The 21,374-nt window shown below is 41.9% G+C and overlaps 1 protein-coding gene and 1 long non-coding RNA gene across 6 annotated transcripts in view; one reads left to right on the plus strand and one right to left on the minus strand.

Moving 5' to 3' along the window:
* LOC107309569 overlaps positions 1-21,374 on the minus strand; it is a 92,330-nt gene that overhangs the window by 63,347 nt on the left and 7,609 nt on the right. Inside the window, exon 1 of one of the 2 annotated variants that reach the window (XR_001553231.2) lies at positions 11,751-12,543. The exons of the other annotated variant lie outside the window; for it this stretch is intronic. This is a non-coding gene — a long non-coding RNA (uncharacterized LOC107309569). Of the gene's footprint in view, positions 1-11,750; positions 12,544-21,374 lie in introns of those variants that run through there. 2 annotated transcript variants of the gene reach the window in all.
* LOC107309566 (serpin B6-like) lies at positions 12,688-20,704 on the plus strand. Of its 4 annotated transcripts, none has more exons than XM_015854480.2 (8): positions 12,688-12,800; positions 13,781-13,881; positions 14,442-14,619; positions 15,838-15,975; positions 16,647-16,764; positions 16,985-17,127; positions 18,835-19,002; positions 19,443-20,677. In XM_015854480.2, the coding sequence occupies exons 3-8, from the start codon at positions 14,452-14,454 to the stop codon at positions 19,845-19,847; spliced, it is 1,140 nt and encodes a 379-aa protein (XP_015709966.1). In that variant the 5' UTR covers positions 12,688-12,800; positions 13,781-13,881; positions 14,442-14,451; the 3' UTR covers positions 19,848-20,677. The 4 variants fall into 4 exon arrangements, with proteins under 4 accessions (XP_015709966.1, XP_015709968.1, XP_015709967.1 ...); XM_015854482.2 differs by lacking the exon at positions 12,688-12,800 and adding an exon at positions 13,061-13,558 and having other exon boundaries at positions 19,443-20,704; XM_015854481.2 differs by lacking the exon at positions 12,688-12,800 and adding an exon at positions 13,064-13,117 and having other exon boundaries at positions 19,443-20,704.

Consider the following 21,374-nt stretch of genomic DNA (forward strand, 5'->3'; position numbering starts at 1 on the left):
ATAATTTACTAGGAGAGTAATTAGGCCCTGGAAGAGGCTGCCCAGGGAGGTTGTGGATGCCCCGTCCTTGGAGGTGTTCAAGACCAGGTTGGACAGGGGGCCCTGGGCAACCTGATCTAGTAAACGTGTATGTTTGGTGGCCCTGCCAGGCAGGGGGGTTGGAACTACATGATCCTTGAGGTCCGTTCCAACAGGGGTCATTCTGTGATTCTGCAATCTAGATAAAGGGATAGAGTGTATCCTCAGCAAATTTGCTGACAATATGAAGCTGGAGGAGTGGCTGATATGCCAGGAGGCTGTGCTGCCATTCAATGAGACCTGGACAGGCTGCAGAGGAACCTGATTAACAAGTATAGGGCGCTGGGAAGGAATAACTGCATACACCAGTACAGATCAGGGTCTAGCCTGCTGGAAAAAAGCTCAGAGGAGAAAAAGCTGGGTGTCTTGGTAGACAACAAATCAGCCATAAGCCAACAGTGTGCCCTTGTGGCCCAGGTATCCTGAGGTAATTAAGAAGAGTGTGGCCAGCAAGTTGACAGAGGTAATCCTCCCCATTTATTCTGCCTTGGTAAGGCCACATCTGGAGTACTGTGTCCAGTTCCAAGCCTCCACAGTTCAAGAAAGGCAGGGAACTGCTGAAGAGAGTCCAGTGGAGGGCTGCAAAGTTTGGATCTCATCACTGTTTCTAAATATCTAAAGTGCAGGAATCAAGTGAAAGGGCCCAGTCTCTCTTCAGTGGTGTGCAATTTACAGCTCACTCTATCCCCCCCCAACAAAAGGTAGTCTATTTGGAAATACACCTCCACCCAACAAAGTATATCTACGCCTTCTCTGTACACCAGGCTGCTTCTAAACACAGTACCCTCCCTCAGCTGTAACCCCCGGCTCAGGGTTCAGCTGTCTGTCAGTGAGGACCTGCTGTGGTTCAGCCCAGCTGCATGCTACTGACTCAGCTTTATAAAGAAATGTATTAAGGTGTGGAAAAGCACGCAAGTGAAAACTACACAATATAAGTAAAAACACAAAGTAGTTGTTCTCAGGATGGAATCGTCAGCATAGCAAGGACTCAAGAGGATAAATGCTTGCACATAGGGGTGTAAAACTTAAATTTATATATATATTTCAGAATTGGAATTCTCCATCTTCTTCAGGTCCTTCTGAATGGCAGCTCAACCCTCTGGTGTATCATCCACTCCTCCAAGTTTTGTATTGTCAACAAACTTGGTGATGGTGAACTCTATCTCAGCGTCATGGTCATTAATTAACGTGTAAATAATACCAGCACTGGCATTAAAAAGCTGGAGATGAAAGATGACTTCATCAAAAGGCTGGAGAAAAGCGACTTGTTTTATCAGAAAACTTTTAATGACCATTCGTCAGAGACCAACCTATTTGTGACCAGCAGGTCAGGCAGAGGTTTTAATGTCGTAACACACTGTTTCTACCATTCTATCTGCAGTAAGCCACTATCTCCTCTCCTCCACGTGGTACAGCACAACCAAGAGCACCTTTTCTTTCCCATGTTTTCTCCCCTTTGAAACTCTACTCCCTGTTACTAAACAGGATCTTGCAGCAGATACCACAGAGTGTCCACACAGTTTGGGCACCCTTTTGTAATTTTCCTGTATTTTTGGCCAATCTTTGTAGTTTGTAGCACAATAATTATCACTATTAACTGCTCTCTTACTTCTCCTAAATATTCAGCCAAACAGGTAACAGCAGCTTCAGATATGTAGCAAGAACATTTCTTAACCACATAACTAAACATAACGGTGTTCAAAACCTGTTTAATCCAAGTCACACAGATAAAAACTGGAATTGCTAATTACATCGGTTAAAATAAAATGCCTGTGTACAGATAACTGTCTTGCATTATATCTTTACTGATTTCTGATTACATATAATCTACTACTTCAACTCTTTACTACAAAACAACAAGCAGTTTCAGTAAATTAAATAATTAAAAGCTTGGCAGCGTTTTGTGAGTGGCCCAAACTCCCTCTATTCCTAGAAGATAATAAGCTTGGCACAGTGCAGGGCCTGTGGGTTATCTAAAGCATCTTCACCTCCTCTTCTAGGAGGAAATGCATTCTCTTAAAGCACCATCCAGGAGTTCAAATAAGCATCACACTCACTTAGACTTCATCACTTACTTTGGAAATACTGTCTGTGTTTTCAAGAGGATCTGACAGCTAAGACATAAAAGGATTAAGTGTAAAATATCACAAAAAAAGGGCCTTATGTGACCTGACAACCACAAGGATTCAAATCTCTCCCCTGAAATTTGATTATTATTTTGATGTGTCCCTTGTCAGTGCAATGCAACTCTATCCTTTCTGCAGTGCCCACATACACTGCAGACTAAGGTTGAGGAGGGCACCACTGGGAAGAAGGCACACTGGGCTTAACGTTTCAGGACACACATTAACTAACAGTGGTTTTGAATTGGCCTCTTTCCCCTCATCTCTCTCTCTGTAATTCTGAAAGCCAGTGGTGGAGAAAAGTAATGGGAATACATGAGGGAACAGGCATATGAATACAAAAAAAGAGGATGTTGGGAAGAGAAGGGAGGTACAACCAGTTCTACATTTCCAAGAGTGTTCGTTGCTTCACAAACAGCCGCAGATCCCGACTGAAGAAACAACTCTTCCCTCTCTCGCAGGATTTCAGGTAGTGTAAATATTCCTATCTAATTAACCAGCTTCCTTTTGACAGTCTTAAAAATGCATATACATTCTCCAGAATGGAGTGGCTAAATAACTTTAATGTCACGCAGGGAAATGGAGTGTTCAAGTCTCCACACAAGATACAGCCTTTAGGAAAACACTGCACAAAGGGCACCGTTTTCTATACTGGGCAAAACCTGCGCAGCCTGAGTGCAAAATAGTTTCCTCACTTGCAGGCAGAGTGCCCTAATCACCAGGCTACCAGCTGATATAGGATCAGAGGACTGAACACAGAATGCAGATGACAATGCTCTCCTACTGATCCCAGAGTTAAACACACGTGACTGTGTGACTCCACAATGCGGTGTTTTAGACAGTCAGCACTGTTCTAGCCTCTGCTTTATTCATGTTAAATAACTACTGGATCAGCATCCAGCCTTTTCCTTTCCTGGATGATCAAAGCAGCTATTAGAGAGGTGATGTTCATACACAATGCTCTCTCTCAAGCCCTAGAAATGCCTGATTGCTTGTGTGCAAATTCAGTTCTGACACGCTCTGACAATAATGAAGATATTGGTCTGAAATTCTTTAAGCAAAACCCCTCAGCTCAGCCCAAATCCCTAGATACTCTCTGGGACTATTTAGCTGATTAGCTCCTCCAGGCACAGCAGTAAGAAATACCAGGCTTAAGGTGAAGTGCTTAAGGTATGAGCTAGGCTGCAGGGCATTCACCTCTGAGGCTCACCTAAGAATAATTCAAAGCTGTTTTGGAGCACTGGAAGCTTTGACATCCAAATGTGAGAATCCCAAAAGCTCCAGCTGTCTCTAAGATTGAACAACAGCTGATTTGGGGGATTGCTGCTTTGATTTAAGCACACAAACTGTGAGTGAACCTGGACTGAAATTTCCAGTTGTTTTCACTGACCTAATACTTAGTCTTTCACTTGATGCAATCCCACACTGCCAATGGAAATTTATGAATTTATCCTAATATTTGTCAACAGTACTAAAATATATTAGTTAGAACCATGAGTCTGTTCTGGATCCAGGTATGAAAACTTACTTTAACCCTGGGGTTTCTCTGTTTTTGTTATTATCTTCGATTTTGTCCCATAAAGACAGAAGCAGAAAGAGAATGAGAAATCTACAGGTTCTGATAAACCAACATGAAACCAGGGCAAAGCTGTTGCTTAAAACAGGAACTGTTTGGAGTTGTATGTAAGACAAAAGGGTTTACTTGAAAAACAGTCACCCAGCTACAGTTGACAAATGTAGGCCTATGTTCACAAAGATCAAATAACCATCTACATCCATCAGCCTTCTAAAGCATGTGACAAATGGCATGAACTCACATTACTTCTTTCAGCAGAAGATAATGAAGTTTAAAGAAACAGGAATATTGATCTGATGATGAATAAGTGAAAGAGCTGAAACAAGAATATAATCATTTAAGAGCGATGGGAAAGGGAGATATTGCACAGGTTTCAAAAAGAGACTTGCAATCAGACTGTGCTTGGCATTTTGGCCATTATAGAGCCATCCCAACAGTGTGTTTTACAAGGGTGCAGGCAATCTCCCACCAGCAACTTCCTATTTTGTTAAATATTGCCTCAAGTTGTTAAATAATGGCCTCAAGTTGCGCCGGGGCAAGTTTAGGTTGGATATTAGGAAGAACTTCTTTACAGAAAGGGTAGTTAGGTACTGGAATAGGCTCCCCAGGGAGGTAGTTGAATCACAATCCCTGGATGTGGTACTTAGGGATATGATTTAGAGGAGGGTTTTTAGAGTTAGGGTATTGGTTAAGATGCGGTTGGATTTGATGATCTTCAAGGTCTTTTCCAACCTGGGCAATTCTATGATTCTAAGATTCTATGATTGTGAAGAAGCAGTCATCACCTCTCTTTGCTAATCATTTGTCTCAGGCTGTATTGATGGAGTCTCTCTCAGCATCAACCAACAGCTTCACCCTGGACCTTTACAGAAAGCTGGATGAAACATCCAAAGGACAAAACATTTTCTTTGCTCCTTGGAGTATTGTAACCGCTCTTGCTATGGTCTATCTGGGTGCAAGAGGTGACACGGCAACCCAGATGGCTAAGGTAAGCTTTGATATCAGCAGTGGATCACCTTAAAGCTGGCTCCCACATGATGTGCATTACTCACTTGCCTACGTGGAACAAAAAGGAGCAACATAAGAGAACGGTGATTTGCCATCATGTTGGGTGCAAGAAATAACACTGCATGCAGTCCTGCAGAACACTGTTCTTCCAATTTATTTCCAAGAGCTCCCTTCTCTGCTACCATATATTTAACTTACAGTTGCCAGAGCAATGCAACTGGCCTGGCAGAGTGAAGTTACTGACATATTAGAGATTGTCTTCTCATTCTCCACAACCAATTAGTAAACTCTCTGAACCCAAACTTGGCTGCACAGCAGCAGCATCTTTGCTTATGACATGGCTAGTCCATAAATAATATCATTACATAACAGAAAGTATTTTTATCTTCACAAAACAAACTGTCCTTAGGAAAATTTATCGCTGCCACAGGTTCTTCATTTTAACCGGACTGCAAGAGAAGAAAATCCTTCTGAGATGACAGCACCTTCTCTGGGGAGACCAAAGAAAAGAGACATGGTAATTTATTTGACAGGACTCACAGAAAAAAATCTCAGAGACTGGGATAGCTGAGCATGACTGCTTTAACCTTCTAAAATGTGTCTGTCGATACCTACTGTCCTACTTCAGTAAGAACTATACATAGAAAAATGGGAACAAGCAGGTCATATTACTGTAAAACTCACCAACTCAGAACTTCAAAGCAGAGCAGAGACACTAAAAGCATTTTGATTGACTTTCACACTTTGTTACTTGCTTTTAGCTGGTCTATGGCAATAGGAAGAACTAATATTCTCATTATCTTTAGGTTTGGGTTATTTTTTCTGGATTGTAAAACAGCCATTGACTTCACATCTGACTTCAGTCCTGCCCTCTTAAAACTCTGTTCCTCCTTTGCCAAACATGGACACATCAGGCAAACAAAATTCCCCTCTACGCTAACACACTCTGAATCACCCTTGCTCATCAGCTCCCCAAAGACTTGACAGCAGGGTGAACTGCACGGAACCTTTTCTTCTTTTTCAAATGAACTCCTTATGCCTCAAAGGTCTGTAAACTCAAACAAGCGGCATTTCTTTAGCACTGAAACTAAAAGAGAGCTCAAAGAAACCAAGTTAGAAAAACTGGAAATAAAAAGATCGCATCATTCTCCCTCTAGATGGCCAGGGATTCATATTCAAGATAAATCAGTACATCCATGTTCATTTTAGCTATTCACTGCCTAAGTTGTAGCAAATTCCACCTGGTTTAGTCATTTCTTTCCATTACCTCTTCACTATGTCCCCATTGCCTTGCAAAACCTATCTGCTATCATGTCCTCTGACTATCAAATTCTTCCCCATGTGTTCTTTCTGGAAGCCTGCAGCTCAGCATGCATGAAAAACGACCAGAGCAAGGAATGCCCCCCCATGAATCTTATGACAAGTCCCCATGCATCAGCAGCAAAGAATCTCAGTGTCTCACATGTAGCGCATGGCATATGCCATGGAGCAGGAAGACATACTGAAGTGGCTCCTGGGGGCAGGGGACAGGCAGCTTATCTCCACGCTACAAAAGCAACAGCTGACAAACAAGCTCCTGCTCTCTAAAACGATCAACACAGACATTCTGGACAGGTTCCTTCCAAATTCCAAACAGCAACAGCAAAATTCACATCAGACAGAAAATCCAAATCAACTCCATTCCCTGATGTTAGTATCTGCCTGAACAGAGTAGCTCCTCAAAAGCTGCAATGTTGTCTTAATGACTTTTTGTGATCATCCAAATTAGGCTTGACTGCGAATGAAATGAGATGACCCAACATATTGGGTGCACCATCTGAGGACAGCTGATGTCCTCAAAGGTGTAAGCAGCTCCACAGAGCCAAATCATAGCCCCACAGACATAAAACTATTTATCCAGTTACACACAATGCTGCAAAAGTGCCAGATACCCAAAGAAGAGCTCTATCTTTGTAAATTAAAATGACCTGGGGATCTTAAATAACCACAGAAGGTGTAAAAATGTATATATATATATATATATATATATATATATATTTCCACACTAATTGGTGCTTCTTTCCAAGGGTCCTGAGTACAAGGAAACTGAAAACATCCCCTCTGGCTTCAAAGAACTCCTGGTTGCCATCAACAAACCTAGAAACACTTACTTGTTGAAAAGCGCTAACCAACTGTTTGCGGACAAAACCTACCCATTGCTGCCTGTGAGTTGAACATTTCTGCTTAAGAATGTTTTGATATAAAGACTATTTGGCAATCACAATTTCCCAAACGTTCCACCTTTTAAATCTAGTACAGCTACAAGAGTTCTACAGCTGAACTACAGGAATTTCCTGTCTTTTGGCCAACTACTTGTTAGCATCACTGCTGGCTCATTTTTCCTCTAAAAGAAGCTTCTTCATATCTGTAATCATCCTTCTCCCTCTTGTTGGTATCTATTGCATTCTAGCGTTTCTGAGATGGGGAGGCCAAAGCTGTACAGCAAAGTCAAACTGCAGGCATGCCATACCTTTACAGAGTGGCATATTAATGTTTTCCATTTTTGCCCAGGGAAGTGGTGGAGTCTCCTTCTCTGGAGATATTCAAGACCCACCTGGACGCCTACCTGTGCGACGTGGTGTAGGGAACCTGCTTTGGCAGGGGGGTTGGACTCGATGATCTCTAGAGGTCCCTTCCAACCCCTACAATTCTGTGATTCTGTGATGTTATTACATTGACATTTCTTTTAACTTTTCACATTACGTTGGCTTTTTTGACTATTACTGGTCAGGTTTTGGTGTTTTCATGCAGCTGTCCATTAGAACTTCAATACCTCCTTCCCAAAGAGTAATAATCATCCTTATTATTACTCTGCACTGGATCATTTTTAGATGTTTCAGTACTGATACTGTGATTTATTTCCTCCTTCTCCTAGTTTCCAGCCTTTTAAACAAGATCTTTCTCTGTAGTCCCATGAATACTCAGCTTCTTCAAAAGCCTCTGGTGAGAAGTCTTCCAAGATGCCTTTTGGTAATCCAAATTGGCTGTAGCATTTTGACCTTCTTGACACCTTCAAAATCCTCCAAAAGATTTGTGACATAGGCCTTCCTATTACAAAATGCTGTTCCAATAATACATCATGCTTATCTACATGCCCAGTAGGCCTGCTTATTCATTTGCCCTGTACAGACTCATGGGTTTGTAATTCTCTGTATCTTTTTAAGAAATTACATTGCATTAATCACCTTCCAGTTTCTTGGAAGGTGCTGTTATATGAGGTTACTGTTCTTTCATCTTTAAGTTTCAGCCTCTTGAGAAATTACTCAGTCATTAAATTAAATCAGTCCTACTGAATGCTTGTTGCTCATGTTCTACATAATTCTGTGTAACTATGGTTTAAGATTAATCAAGGAATTTCCTGCTGGGAATCTCCACGAACTGTTTCATTGAAGGCAGCACTGTAAAAGTCAGTTCTGGTTTATTCTACCGTAACATTCCCTTTATATCTGACCTTCTATTGACCTCACAAGCAGCTTCCTCAACACTGAAGCAAACCTTAAAACAGTTTCAACTGAATGTGAGGCTGTTCTTCCCTCTTGTACTGAACTCTATATCATAAAACATAAAAATGTACTTCAAGTCATTCTAAATCACAGAATGGCCTGGGTTGAAAAGGACCATAATGTTCATCTAGTTTCCCCCTGCTTTGTGCAGGNATCCAACCTAAACCTCCCCTGTCTCAGTTTAAAACCATTCCCCCTTGTCCTATTGCTATCCACCCTCGTAAACAGCTGTTCCCCTCCTGTTTATACGCTCTCTTCAAATACTGGAAGACCACAATGAGGTCTCCCCAGAACCTTCCCTTCTCCGAGCTAAACAAGCCCAGTTCCCTCACCCTTTCCTCAGAGGAGAGGTGCTCCAGCCCTCTGATCATCTTAGTGGCCATCATCATAGAACATATCATAATTTAATGGTTATCTAGTTTCAAATGAGTAACATTTTCTTCAAGTCTGTATTAGCAGATTGTGTAATCTGCTGAAATGATCTTTTTCTACTATTTTTATGCTTAAATTTAACTATATAAGCATAAATTTTCCAATTCTATCTTCCAGAAATTTGTAGAACTCATCACAAGGTACTACCAAACAAAGCCACAAGCTGTAAATTTTAGGACAAATGCAGACCAAGGCAGAGCACTGATCAATTCCTGGGTTGAAAATGAAACTGAGAGTAAGTATCGCTCTTGATGGATTTTTCTTCTCCCACTTGAGCTTCCACTTGAATTGCTCTTGAAGCAAAGGATCCATAAAGGATGGAAACTTGGGGGAAATGATGAACAAATTACAGTTAAATGTCTTCAAGAAAGCCTACCACCAAAACTAACTGCCGCCCCTTGCAATGTCTTGTCCTTGATTCTTCATGTCATAAGCCTCTTCTGAATGATTTCTGTTCACAAGGAAGCAGAGTAGATACTAAATGGCTCCGCTTTGATCAGGGAAGGTTTCACTTCTGCAAGCTTCAACTGGTTACAGTTAACTTCACAGAACTTCCATGCTTTACACACTTTCTAACATCTTTTACTACTAAAACTGAAATAAATATGTTTTAAAAAGTGATGCTTCAAAAGCCATTTTATATACGTACACCATGAAAAATATACAGGGACAAAAATCTGAGTGCAAACGCTTTTGCTATGTAGCTAAGCACAGAGTAAGCACAGCTGAAAGTGGTGAGTCATGCAATCGCACCAAATTAACGGCCCTATTTGTTTGATTTTTAAGGGAAGATCCAGAATCTGCTACCTGCAGGATCTCTTGATTCTCACACTGCATTGGTCTTAGTAAATGCTATTTACTTCAAAGGAAACTGGGAAAAGAGATTTCTGGAAAAAGATACATCTGAGATGCCCTTCAGATTAAGCAAGGTAAATTCCTCCAAAATGTCTATTATGGCACTGAGATACCATTTTTAGAAGGAACTGAGTTACTTCTGAGAGCAGTACTTAAACACCTATGTCTCTTTTCACGCTTTTCAAACAGAGGCTGAATAACCCAAGCTCAAGTAATCTAATCTAAACGTTCTTTCCTAATACCCTGGCCATTGCGTAGAACCTCATGTGGAATTCACAAGAGGGCTTGTCATTTTAGCCAGGTGTGTGGATGATGCGTTCAGCACACACTGTGGGCATGACTGAGCCTACAGTATTACAGTGATTGTGCACGGACAATGTACAGTAGCTGACAGCATGCATGCATACTTTTGGCTTGTGTCAAAGGTGAGCCAAAAGAGTTTTCAATTGAAACACTCACCTTGTTTGACATAGATTACGAGTGCAAACACCTTTTGTATGCCTGGTGATGTGAAGCAATTGTGTCGATACTGTGGTTGTGTTACCTGAAACCTACTACGCTACATGCGCAGCTTTCAGACCTGTAATAGTACACGGTGCACAGAAAGGGTTTCATTCACAGGGTGGCTGATAGCAAAGCCTGCAAACAGATAAGCTTCTGCACTTGTGTAACAGTGGAAAAGAGAGAGTGGATGTATCAGTGAAGCTCTCTGAACGTAATACAGCATAAGAGTTCAGAAGATTATCACGTAATACAATTTCATTTGGTAATCTCCTTCTCTGGAGATATTCAAGACCCGCCTGGACGCCTACCTGTATGACCTGGTGTAGGGAACCTGCTCTGGCAGGGGGCTTGGACTCGATGATCTCTGGAGGTCCCTTCCAACCCCTACGATTCTGTGATGTTATCAGGTGGTGCCCATATTTATTTACTTTTAATATCACTGTGACTTTTAAACAGGAGAAACAGCACTGGAAAAGTATTCAAACGATGCTGAGTCTAATACTTGTTGACAATGTTTTGCCTTCAGTTCAACAAAGCAATGAATCTTAACCCTTCACCTTAAGGAAAAAATACTACTTAACTTTTTAATGTCTGAATCACTCCACAGACCAAGACTAAACCAGTGCAGATGATGTTTCTGAGAGATACATTTTTGATGCTCCACGAACAAATGATGAAATTCAAAATTATTGAGCTGCCGTATGTGGAAAATGAACTCAGCATGTTGGTAATCCTACCAGACGACATCAGTGACAACACTACTGGTCTGGAGCTGGTAAAACTGACATACTGCATCGCATGCACTACAAAGCACTAACAGAAATAAATGAAAATAGCGAGGAAGAATGAACTTCAAATGACCCTCTGAGTTCTCTGCCTAGGTTTCAGGGCATCTGTTAATGATGCAAACATAATAATCTACCTGGGGGTACACCTAAAAAAGTACACCCACTCTACTTTCTTAGCCTATTTGGTGCCCCCTTTTCTACTTGCAGAATAGCATAATAATTCAAGCAAGAACCAAATCTAAACCACCGTGCCCTACAATTAATCTTCTGAGAGCTTGACTAATCAGTTTTATGTGATCTTTAGTCCAGATTTCCACCTGATCCTTTATAACAAGGCTTCTCAAACCCAGTGCTGACTACCTTGACCCATGTAGTATCAGCAGCCTCTCATGACTGGTCAGGTCCCATGCGTCCCACTTACTTACCACTACTAAAAGAAATGCCTCACATATTCACACATACCAAACACTTACTAATGTGGTTAAGTTGGACACTGCATAAAAGCATTACTTCTCAAATCCACCTCCAAAATAATGAATTATTGTGAAGTTTCACTCTACATCCCACTGCATTTAAGGAAGCAGATAGGAGTATAGGTCACTCAGCACTATGCAGGACCACATCCTAAGAATACGTAGCATGTTCCAGCTGTACCCACAGCTGGTAGTTGGACCTTTTAAATCTAGAGCATCAGACACCAATGTGTGCATGCCTTCTCTTTTCCTGTTGCATTATGACTATATTCTTATAAAATTCATTGCAGGTAGAAAGAAAACTGACCCATGAAAAATTAGCTGAATGGTCCAACTCAGACAATATGATGAAAGTAGAAGTGGAACTGTACCTGCCCAAGTTGAAGATGGAAGAAAATTACGATCTTACATCCACTTTGTGCAACATGGGGATACAAAATGCTCTTGACCCTGTTCAGGCTGATTTCACAAGGATGTCAGTGAAGAAGAACCTCTTCATATCAAAAGTTATTCACAAAACTTTCGCAGAGGTCACTGAAGAAGGTACTGAGGCAGCAGCTGCTACAGGCGTCCTGGTATTGAGGTCAAGAACACCCACAGTAACTTTTAAAGCCGAGCACCCTTTCCTCTTCTTCATCAGACACAACAAATCCAAAACCATCCTCTTCTTTGGCAGATTCTGCTCACCTTAGTCAGAGTTACTCCCTGCTCTGCAGAGCAGGAGATGCTGACTTGCCAGCTCAGGGGCAGAGCTCGATACTCCTGCTGCAGCTGAGGGGACTCAGACCTGCACTCTTTCAGCCTACACATTCCACAGCCTGGCCCAAAGCTTCTACTACCCCAGACAGCCATAGCAGTGTCTGTGTGTGTGCTCCATCCCTTCTCCTTGCAGCAGTGCATGCAGACTGAGGCACTATCTTCACTCTCACAAGAGCAACTGATTCAGACGCATCTTCTCACTTCCACCCTGCCATAACTAGCCCCTGTTTCTCTTTAGCTTTTCACTGTGCTTCTTTGCATTACAGTTCATCTCCATTGCCCTGAAGAAATAACAAGCACACACACTCCCATGCAGGCTGTTTCTTCACACAGAGTTACAGGTGCGACAGAAGAGCCTGACCCATACTGCTAACTACATAAAACAGTAAATAGCAGCACTCATAATAAACAACCCTTTGCAGCTTGATGGTGCTTTCTGGCTCTACCAGGAGGGGGAGGCAGAAGGAGAAATCAGACAGCGAGGCGAGGCCTGTGGGGGTAAGCAGGGCCCGGGGCCAAGATGGCCGCCTCATAGCACGGCAGGGAGGACTCAGAACCACAGCCCACAGCTGAACTCCCCCACGATGGGCGGCCCGTGGCTGGACCGAAACTTCCGGGAGGAAGGCGGGGCAGAGGCTGGGGTAGCGCTGGTGCTGTGTTAGGTGAGTGTGGAGCTGTGTGAGCTCTTATTTTCTGCGGGAGGCACGCATTGGTTTTTAATGGGAGCCGGCAGCGTTTCCCTCACGGCGGCGCTCCGAGCGCTTTGGGCGGGTGCGGCTGCCGGGCGTTGACCGGGTGCTGGCGGCGGGAGGGGCCCCGCAGCGCTGGAATCCATCCTGCCCTGTCATCCTGCCCTGTCATCCTGCCCTGTCATCCTGCCCTGTCATCCTGCCCTGTCATCCTGCCCTGTCATCCTGCCCTGTCATCCTGCCCTGTCTCTACGGGTTTTGTGGCAAACACTGCGGAAATCGATGGAGAGGTGCGAGCTTCAGCCTGTTCCTGAGCCGCAGGGAGAGCCTGGCCAAGTGCCGCTACGCCCCAGCCTTATTGGCTGTGTAAGGTGCACGGGATTAAATCGCTCCTGCTTCAGGCAGGATGGGAGGATTGTTTCAGCCCATGTCTTAGTGTTTTCATGGTTATGGGCAGGGGGAAACACGAGTATGGCTGCAGCTGTTGAACGTAGTGAAGCTCCTACCAAGAATTTGTCTTAAAGGGAACTTGCTGCTGCCTCTTGTTTGAGGTGATGAATCATTAATACGAAGCAGGCGTTGGCTCTATTTTGTAGCAACGCACCAACAGCAGGCACTGCCTTAGGGGGAAGAAACAAAGCACTTTTACTACTATTTGATATCCTGCCGTGTCTGCTGCCACTTATCTGTGATTTACTCCACATTCTGGCACTGGTTGCGCCTTCCCGTAGGTATGTAATATAACTTTGGGTTAGTAGCTACCTGCTTGGCTGACGTATATGAAGTCTGACAAGCACTGAGCTACGTACCCAATAAACAGTTTACTTTATTGCGTCTGTTTCCATGATGTGGGTAATAAAAAGCGAACTGCAGTGGACTTTGATTTGTGCCACAGCAGGAAACCACCAGTAATCTGCCATGCTGACCAGATAAATTTCATTTGAATCCCATAGATCCTGTCATTCAGTAGGCTTCTGGCAGACTGGCTGCTGGGTCTAGAACAGGAGCGAAGTAAGCTTGAAGGGAATACTGAAGATACACAGGCTTTGGGAAGGTGAGTTTATGATTCTACCATTCTGATACCTTTCTGCTTTGGGTTGTAGGGTTGGCCTCTTCTCTTGGGTAACAGCAATAGGATGAGAGGAGATGTGCCAAAGGAGGTTCAGATGGGATATTATGAATGATTTCCTCTCAGAGTGGTGAGGCAGTGGCACGGTCTGCCTAGGAAAGTGGTGGAGTCACATCTCTGGAGGCATTCAAGGTACGTGTAGATGTGGCACTGAGGGATGTGGGTTAGTGGACATGGTGGGGATTGGTTGACTAGATGATCCTAGTGGTCTTTACCTACCCTAATAATGATCTCTTTCTGTGCCAGTGGGAATTGCTGTTGCTACACGTACATGATTAAAACATAAATAAAGGTAACTCCCTCAAGTTCATTGTATAGAATTTAAAATATTTACACCACCAAACCAGTTCTTCATTATTTTCTACCTAAATCAAGATATTTGCTGTATGGTTTATACTGGGAAATGTAAAAGACAGAAATAGTGTGGTAGTTTGTGATCAAAGAAATTTAAGCCAATCTTGTTTTGTTTGTTTGTTTCCTCCTAGGCTTTGAACCATGGATAGCCTCAGTACAGCAAATTGCACTTTTGCTCTGGACCTCTTAAGAGAGCTGCGTGAGAAAAACAGCACAAAGAATCTGTTCTTTTCTCCTTTTAGTATTTCTTCTGCTTTGTCTATGATTTTGCTGGGTTCAAAAGGGAACACTGAAGCCCAAATAGCAAAGGTATGTATCCAAACGTAATGTATTGGATTTGATGCATGTATCATTTACTTAATGATATATGAACTACAGATCTGAGATCTGCATTACAGTCTGTGACCTCTAATTGCCGAGTTCTTACAGTCATGCTGGCCTCAGAAGTCTTCCTTAGGTATGTACATAAGCAGAACTTGTTTCTATTGAGTTTATATAGAGGAGGGCTTCCTGTAGTGTGGAATATATACAGTCCCAGATTTTAAGAAACAACGGAAAAATGATCAGTTGCTTGTTTGGTATCCTGGCTTTTGTTGGCACAACCTGTAATTTGAATCCTGGAACATCTAGAAGAAGGAAGTGAAACTGGGCTAAGAGCATAGCTCTGAAGTTCCCCATTAAGAACAAGGCATAGTTGCATGGCCAAAGAAAAGTAAAATACATAATGTAAACTCGCAATTAAATCACCAGGAGAGCAGTTAGGGAGTGCAGAAGTGGGCCTGTTGCGTAACATTAGGGTCAAATCTGTCACTAACTGCAGTGCTGCCTGCCTCTCTCTTTCTGGCATTGTAATTTGGAGTAGATCATCCATACTTTTTCATTTGTAGCTATGGTAGTAGTGATAGGAGAAATGATTATGAAGCTGAGATGTTGTTTTAATGGGAATTTAAATCTTTGCCTGTGTTAACATGAGCTCCAGCAGCCTATTTTCTGTTATCACTTGAAGGATCAGGTTTGCATCTAAGGTATTAAATAAGATTCTTTGGTGCTATTATAATCAATGTGAAAACTTATGGGAAGTTTTGGTTAAGTTCAGGCTCCTTTGTTTCTGGATTTTAACAGTTTTGCTAGGTTTTATAGGGTGGAAATTATAAATCTTCAATTCTCTAGTAAGTACCATGTGCAGCATTAAGAAAAGGGCAAAATGTGTCTGCAATCAGGCTTCTTTAGAGGCTGGATGGAGGTAAACCAGGTAACCTCCATCGCTCCCTTCCAACCTCAACCATTCTGTGATCCTATAACACTTGAACAGAATGAAGATAAATACCACTCACTTTTCAGCAACTTAATTTCCTACTTACGCAACATCAGTCTGGGTACATTGTATGTGATTTGTGTAATGAAAAATCTGCTTGCTTCAAGTCTCAGCTTTTAAGCCCAAAACTCATTTAAAAACAAAACAGGTGTGCTTAAGCAAGTGCTTCAGAGTTGATGTGGACTCCACAGAAGGTATTTGTCTCTCTGCAGGTGCTTTCTTTGACCAAAGCTGAGGATGCTCACAATGGGTATCAATCACTTCTCTCTGAAATTAACAACCCTGACACCAAATACATCCTCAGAACTGCTAACCGACTTTATGGAGAAAAGACATTTGAGTTTCTCACAGTAAGTAAATGTTAAATTTGGGTGATGTGAAGTACTTGTTAGCTATTCCCCTTGAAGGTTAGATAAAGGCTTTGGGTTTTACTACCCAAAACTGGCTGAGACCTACTAACCTGACAGTCTATGCAAAAGGCAGGATGTAAACTGAATGAAGCTGCTGTTAGATTATATGAATGCACAATTGGTGCAAAACCTTGAAATCTATCAGACTCTAAATCTTCAGGGTTTCGTGATCCATTTTTGGTGGGTTCTATGGGCAAATGATTGACAAATCTACTTGCCTTTGATAACCTGTAACTATGATGAGAAACAACTGTTACTGTGAGGTTTAGCAATGAAGTTTGTACAGGGGCATCCTTAAAACATTGTATATTCTCTCACTCAAGCAAAAAGTACAAACAGAAGAAACAAAAAGAAACAACCCAGACAATAATTTTTCAGTCAAGTACTGCAGAATGTTCTGGTATATTAAAGAAGACATTTGACTTAATAACATAAAGAGGAAGATAATTCCTAGCTCAAATAGCTGATAAAATAAATGGTAAGAACATGCCAGACAAAACCTGAGTGGCTTTATATTAAGCTGGGAGAAGAGAGGAGATAGATTTTTCTCACCTGTGGCTGAATGTTAGTAAAGTATGTATCTAAAAAGCTGTTTTAAATGTTCATGGCAGTCATTTATAGAATCAAGTCAGAAATTCTACCATGCTGGGCTAGAACAGACTGACTTCAAAAATGCTTCAGAGGATTCCAGAAGGCAAATAAATGGCTGGGTGGAAGAGAAGACTGAAGGTGAGTGTTCCCGGCTGTATTCAATGTCAGCCAAGGCTTGCATAAACAGCTCTGTCAAGGTGTAATACTGTCATTTTTAAATCAAACTAAAACCTCAGCCATTGAGCTCTGTCTTTGGTTGGGATGTAATTCCCTTATCAGTTCTATCATTAATACATGTTAGATATTCTGTATTACAAAAGTTGCTTACATTCCACTGTTCGATTTGTGTTTTCTAAAGGTAAAATTCAAAAACTGTTGGCAGAGGGAATTATTAACTCCATGACCAGGCTTGTGTTGGTGAATGCCATCTATTTCAAAGGCAACTGGGAAGCGAAGTTTGAGAAAGAGTGCACAAAAGAAATGCCATTTAAGATTAACAAGGTATGATGTGTTAATATGTTGTCAATACAAATGTCTTTGTAATATAGAAGAAAAAGATAGTTCAAGCAGATTTACCTAAGGTAAATCTACCACTGAATTGATAGAAATGAAACGAGGGGAAGAAAGGTATCTTTCTCCTTTGAAGGCCTCCATGTTTGACTTTCTTTTGCTTCTAAAAGTGCAGCAGGACAATTGAGGAGGACTTGTTTACTGTCATTTATAGGCTACTGCTCCCCCTTAGAGGTCACTTTCAAACTCTGGATATCCACCCAGGTGTCATGAGGATGAACTGCTAATGTGAATTGCTTAAGAACTCACCTGCTTAAAATAACCACTGTACTCAGCCTAGTTCTGAGATTACCTCTTCCTTTGGAGACATACATTTACTTTTGAAGACTGCAGTTTTTGGGATGCAGATATCTTAAGTCTTTTCCCAATAGCTATGAGACTGGGGAATGCTGCCTTGGCTCACCAAGTAACACACTTTTAGATGTGCAAGCAACCACAAATCTCTTTCCTTAGAAAACTAAGTGGCTTAAATTTCTTTTTTGATCCTATTAATGACTAGTCACTGGTGAGTATATATAGAAGTCAATGAGTAGGCTCAAATAAGCAATTAGAAATCCAAAGTGCAAACCAGAAGTTTCGAGCTAGTTATTTTACAGTCTGTCCAGGAGTAGTTACTTAAATATAGCAATTGTCTTCTGAGCATTCACAGAATCACAGAATTATCAAGGTTGGAAAAGACCTAGAAGATCATCCAGTCCAACCATTACCAATACTTCCCAGCTAAACCACATCCAAACATTTCTTGAACACTCCCATGGTCGGTGACTCCACCACCTCCCTGGGCAGTGCATTACAGTTCTGTGACATCTATTCTATCTGTGACTTTTGCACTTTGTTGTGACTCACTGGATGACTCTAACATGCTTTGTGGCCTTTTCTTTGCTTATCCATCACTTTCATGTGTCACTGATTGCTGTTGCAAAATCTTTTCTGATAGATGCTGTTCTCACAGTTCATGTCAGTCATTTATAGAATTGAGTCAGAAATTCATTGTCTCAATGGTCTTTCCATTAAAAATAGAAAACGGTGAAGGTCAGGGGAAGAAGAGATTAGACTCCAGTAAAAAGGAGGAAAATAATGTAGATGACATTAACTGGTGCTCCATGCAAGAATGGAGAGATGGGGGAGAAACTGACAGTAAGAAGATGAAAGATTTATCCCTCTATGTGCCTTTTAACAATTCAAAGTGATGCCAGCACTTTCCCAGCATTTTTAGTGGCGCATAAAAATATTTTCATTGCTCTAAGTCACTTAGAGCCACATGGAGTGAAATGAAAACATCAAAGTTGAAATTATTTTGTATTTATTTAAAGCAAGGAACACTCGCTCTGTTTATTACCAACCCTGTTTAGAGCTTGGCACTACTTCTAAAGTGAGCAGATATGTATTCTTGCTTCTTTACCCTAAAGCAAATCTCACAGATACTTCCACATTAGCAATTAACAATTAAATCTCAGGGATCCTTACTTCGTATCTCTTGCTTTACAAGAGAGTGACTGTGCTATGCTATGTTATGCAGCGTACTGAGTTCTCTATGCAGTGAAATATTAAAAAGCCCTAAGTAACTGGATGCTTGCTTCATGTATTACAACTGTCATGCCAGCCCAGTAGTAACTCGTGGTGTCTGTCTGTTTTTAGAATGAGACCAAACCTGTGCAGATGATGTTCAGGAAAGGTAAATATAACATGAGCTATATTGGAGACTTGGAGACCAAAGTCATTGAGATCCCTTATGTTGGTAATGAGCTCAGTATGATTGTTCTACTTCCCGATGCAATCCAGGATGAATCTACTGGCTTGGAAAAGGTAAGTTGTTGAGCTCAGAGCAAAGGCGTTTTGTGTCCTGCCTTGGAAGAGTTTGATATTACACATGGGTTTATAAATCAGTTTCAGAGCTATTGTATCACTGATGCTCAAGACTGGCTGAAATGCTCCTTGTTTCTTTGCTCCTAAAGTGGCATGCCTTTTATCACTACTGGCCAAGCTGTGTGCTGCCCCAGTACTAGGGGTTAGCTCTGAAAGAGGCCTCTTAATCCTCAGAAGCAGGGGTTAGCTGTGTTTATGGTGAAGCCAAAGTATGATAAGCACCAAATGAGAGGGAATTTGGGGCAGCTCTTATGAAGTCCTTAGCAGAAGTTCTACAGTTTGTCCCGTAGGTCTTATTGAAGACCTAAAAAGTAGAGATTGATGTAGAACTGATTATTAATTACCTAAGATTGAGGTTGGTTTGTTTGTTTGTTTTTCAGCTGGAAAAAGAACTTACATATGAGAAGCTGATGGAGTGGATTAATCCTGAAATGATGGACAGTACAGAGATGAGGTTGTCTTTTCCCAGGTTTAAACTAGAAGAAAATTATGATCTGAAACCCATCCTGAGTAACATGGGAATGCGTGATGCATTTGACTTACGGATGGCGAACTTCTCAGGAATCTCCTCTGGTAAAGAGCTTGTGCTCTCTGAAGTGGTTCACAAGTCCTTTGTGGAGGTCAACGAAGAAGGCACTGAAGCAGCAGCAGCCACAGCAGGAGTGATGATGCTCCGCTGTGCTATGATCGTTCCCGACATCGTTGCCGATCATCCCTTCCTCTTCTTCATCCGGCACAACAAAACTTCCAGTATTTTGTTCTGTGGCAGATTTTGCTCTCCGTAAAAAGACAGAAGAGCTGCCATTAACACAGCCATGTGATTTCTTTTAGGATGAAACTGCTCTTTTGCACTAACTGCTTCTTTCCACTGTGCCTGAATCCCATTATCTGGTTGTCATTTTGGGCTTGTGTAGAGTAACGAAGCCACTTACATGTACACAGCAGCTACCACTTAAAACAGCAGCCTTACACTTTGCACCTAAGCAGAGCTGTTTTCTTGCTGGCACAAGAAACACGGACGTCCCACTTGCTCTGTGAACTTCCACCCGTCTTGCACTCTGCTTTTTGGGTCCACCAGATAGCAAGGTGACATAGAAAAAGAAGTCGATTTTGTTTCTGACTATAGTGACTTATGCTCTGCCCCACATTTTTCTTCCTATCCCCACTTATTTTTGTCTTCTTTAATATTTTGATAATGGAGAGAGATGAAAGGAAGCTTTGGCAACCCATTTGTAAGAGGTACTAAGCATCTGCACTAGACAGAGGTTTTACTCTAACTGGATAGCGCTTATACAAGAATGAGAATAAAAGTTTGTCTGTAACAAATGATCTTAGAGGTTTTCATGGAGGAAGGATTCTTACCTTAACACCACATGTGCCACCTGGGAACATCAGCTGTCGCCTTGTTCATTAGTCTTTTAAAAAAGAATGTTTAAAAAACGAAAGCATAGATGCCTATGCAATATTTAAGTGACTGAGCTTTATTTTTATTTTCCAGTCTTTATATTTTTTTTCCTATCCTGGGTTTGTTAATCTTCATTAAACTGAATGCCAAAGGTTTCTTAACGCAGTGATTTACTTGTTTTGCTGTTTGGAAGAATAAATAAACTTGTTGTGAGTCTGTTTCTTCTTTGACCTTAAATCTTGCAGTCTTTTTTCACATCTAGTGTGAAGAAAACAAGCACTTGGTGGTTGGAGGCAATCAGCTTTTGTGTAGCTTATTCAGAATTTAGAGCTTAACATTGGCTTTTCTGAATGCTGCAAGACCAAGGTGTGCTTACCTGGATTATGATGGCCTTTATGATTTTTACCTTTGAAGGATTCATAGCAAGGAGTCTTTGAGGCAAAGGTTCAGAGTTATAGAATCACAGAATAACATCTTGGGTTGGGAGGGATGTTAAAGATTATAGTTCCAACCCCCTGCTGTGGGCAGGGCTCCCTCCACCCTGGCCTTCAACACCTCCAAGGTTGGGGCACCCGTTGCTTCTCTGGGCAGCTGTGCTGTACCTCACCAACCTCCAAATGAAAAAGATCCCCTTAACATCTAACTTTAAAGCCATTCCCTCATGTTCCGTCACCATCAGACCACAGAAAAAGTCACCCTCCTTATTTACGAGCCGCCTTTATGTACTGGAAGGCCACAACCAGGTCTCCTTGGAGGCTTCTCCAGGCTGAACAAGCTAAGTGCTTGTTTCCAGATGGGATACGGCTGCTGTGGATGCAGCCGTTTGGCCTTATGCCCAGGACAGGGAGTGTGCCATGCCTCAGATGCAGTGAATAGTCACCATTTGGGGCGGGGAAGCTGCCAATGT

This window comes from Coturnix japonica, chromosome 2, assembly GCF_001577835.2.
Source record: "Coturnix japonica isolate 7356 chromosome 2, Coturnix japonica 2.1, whole genome shotgun sequence".
Taxonomy (NCBI): Eukaryota; Metazoa; Chordata; class Aves; order Galliformes; family Phasianidae; genus Coturnix; species Coturnix japonica.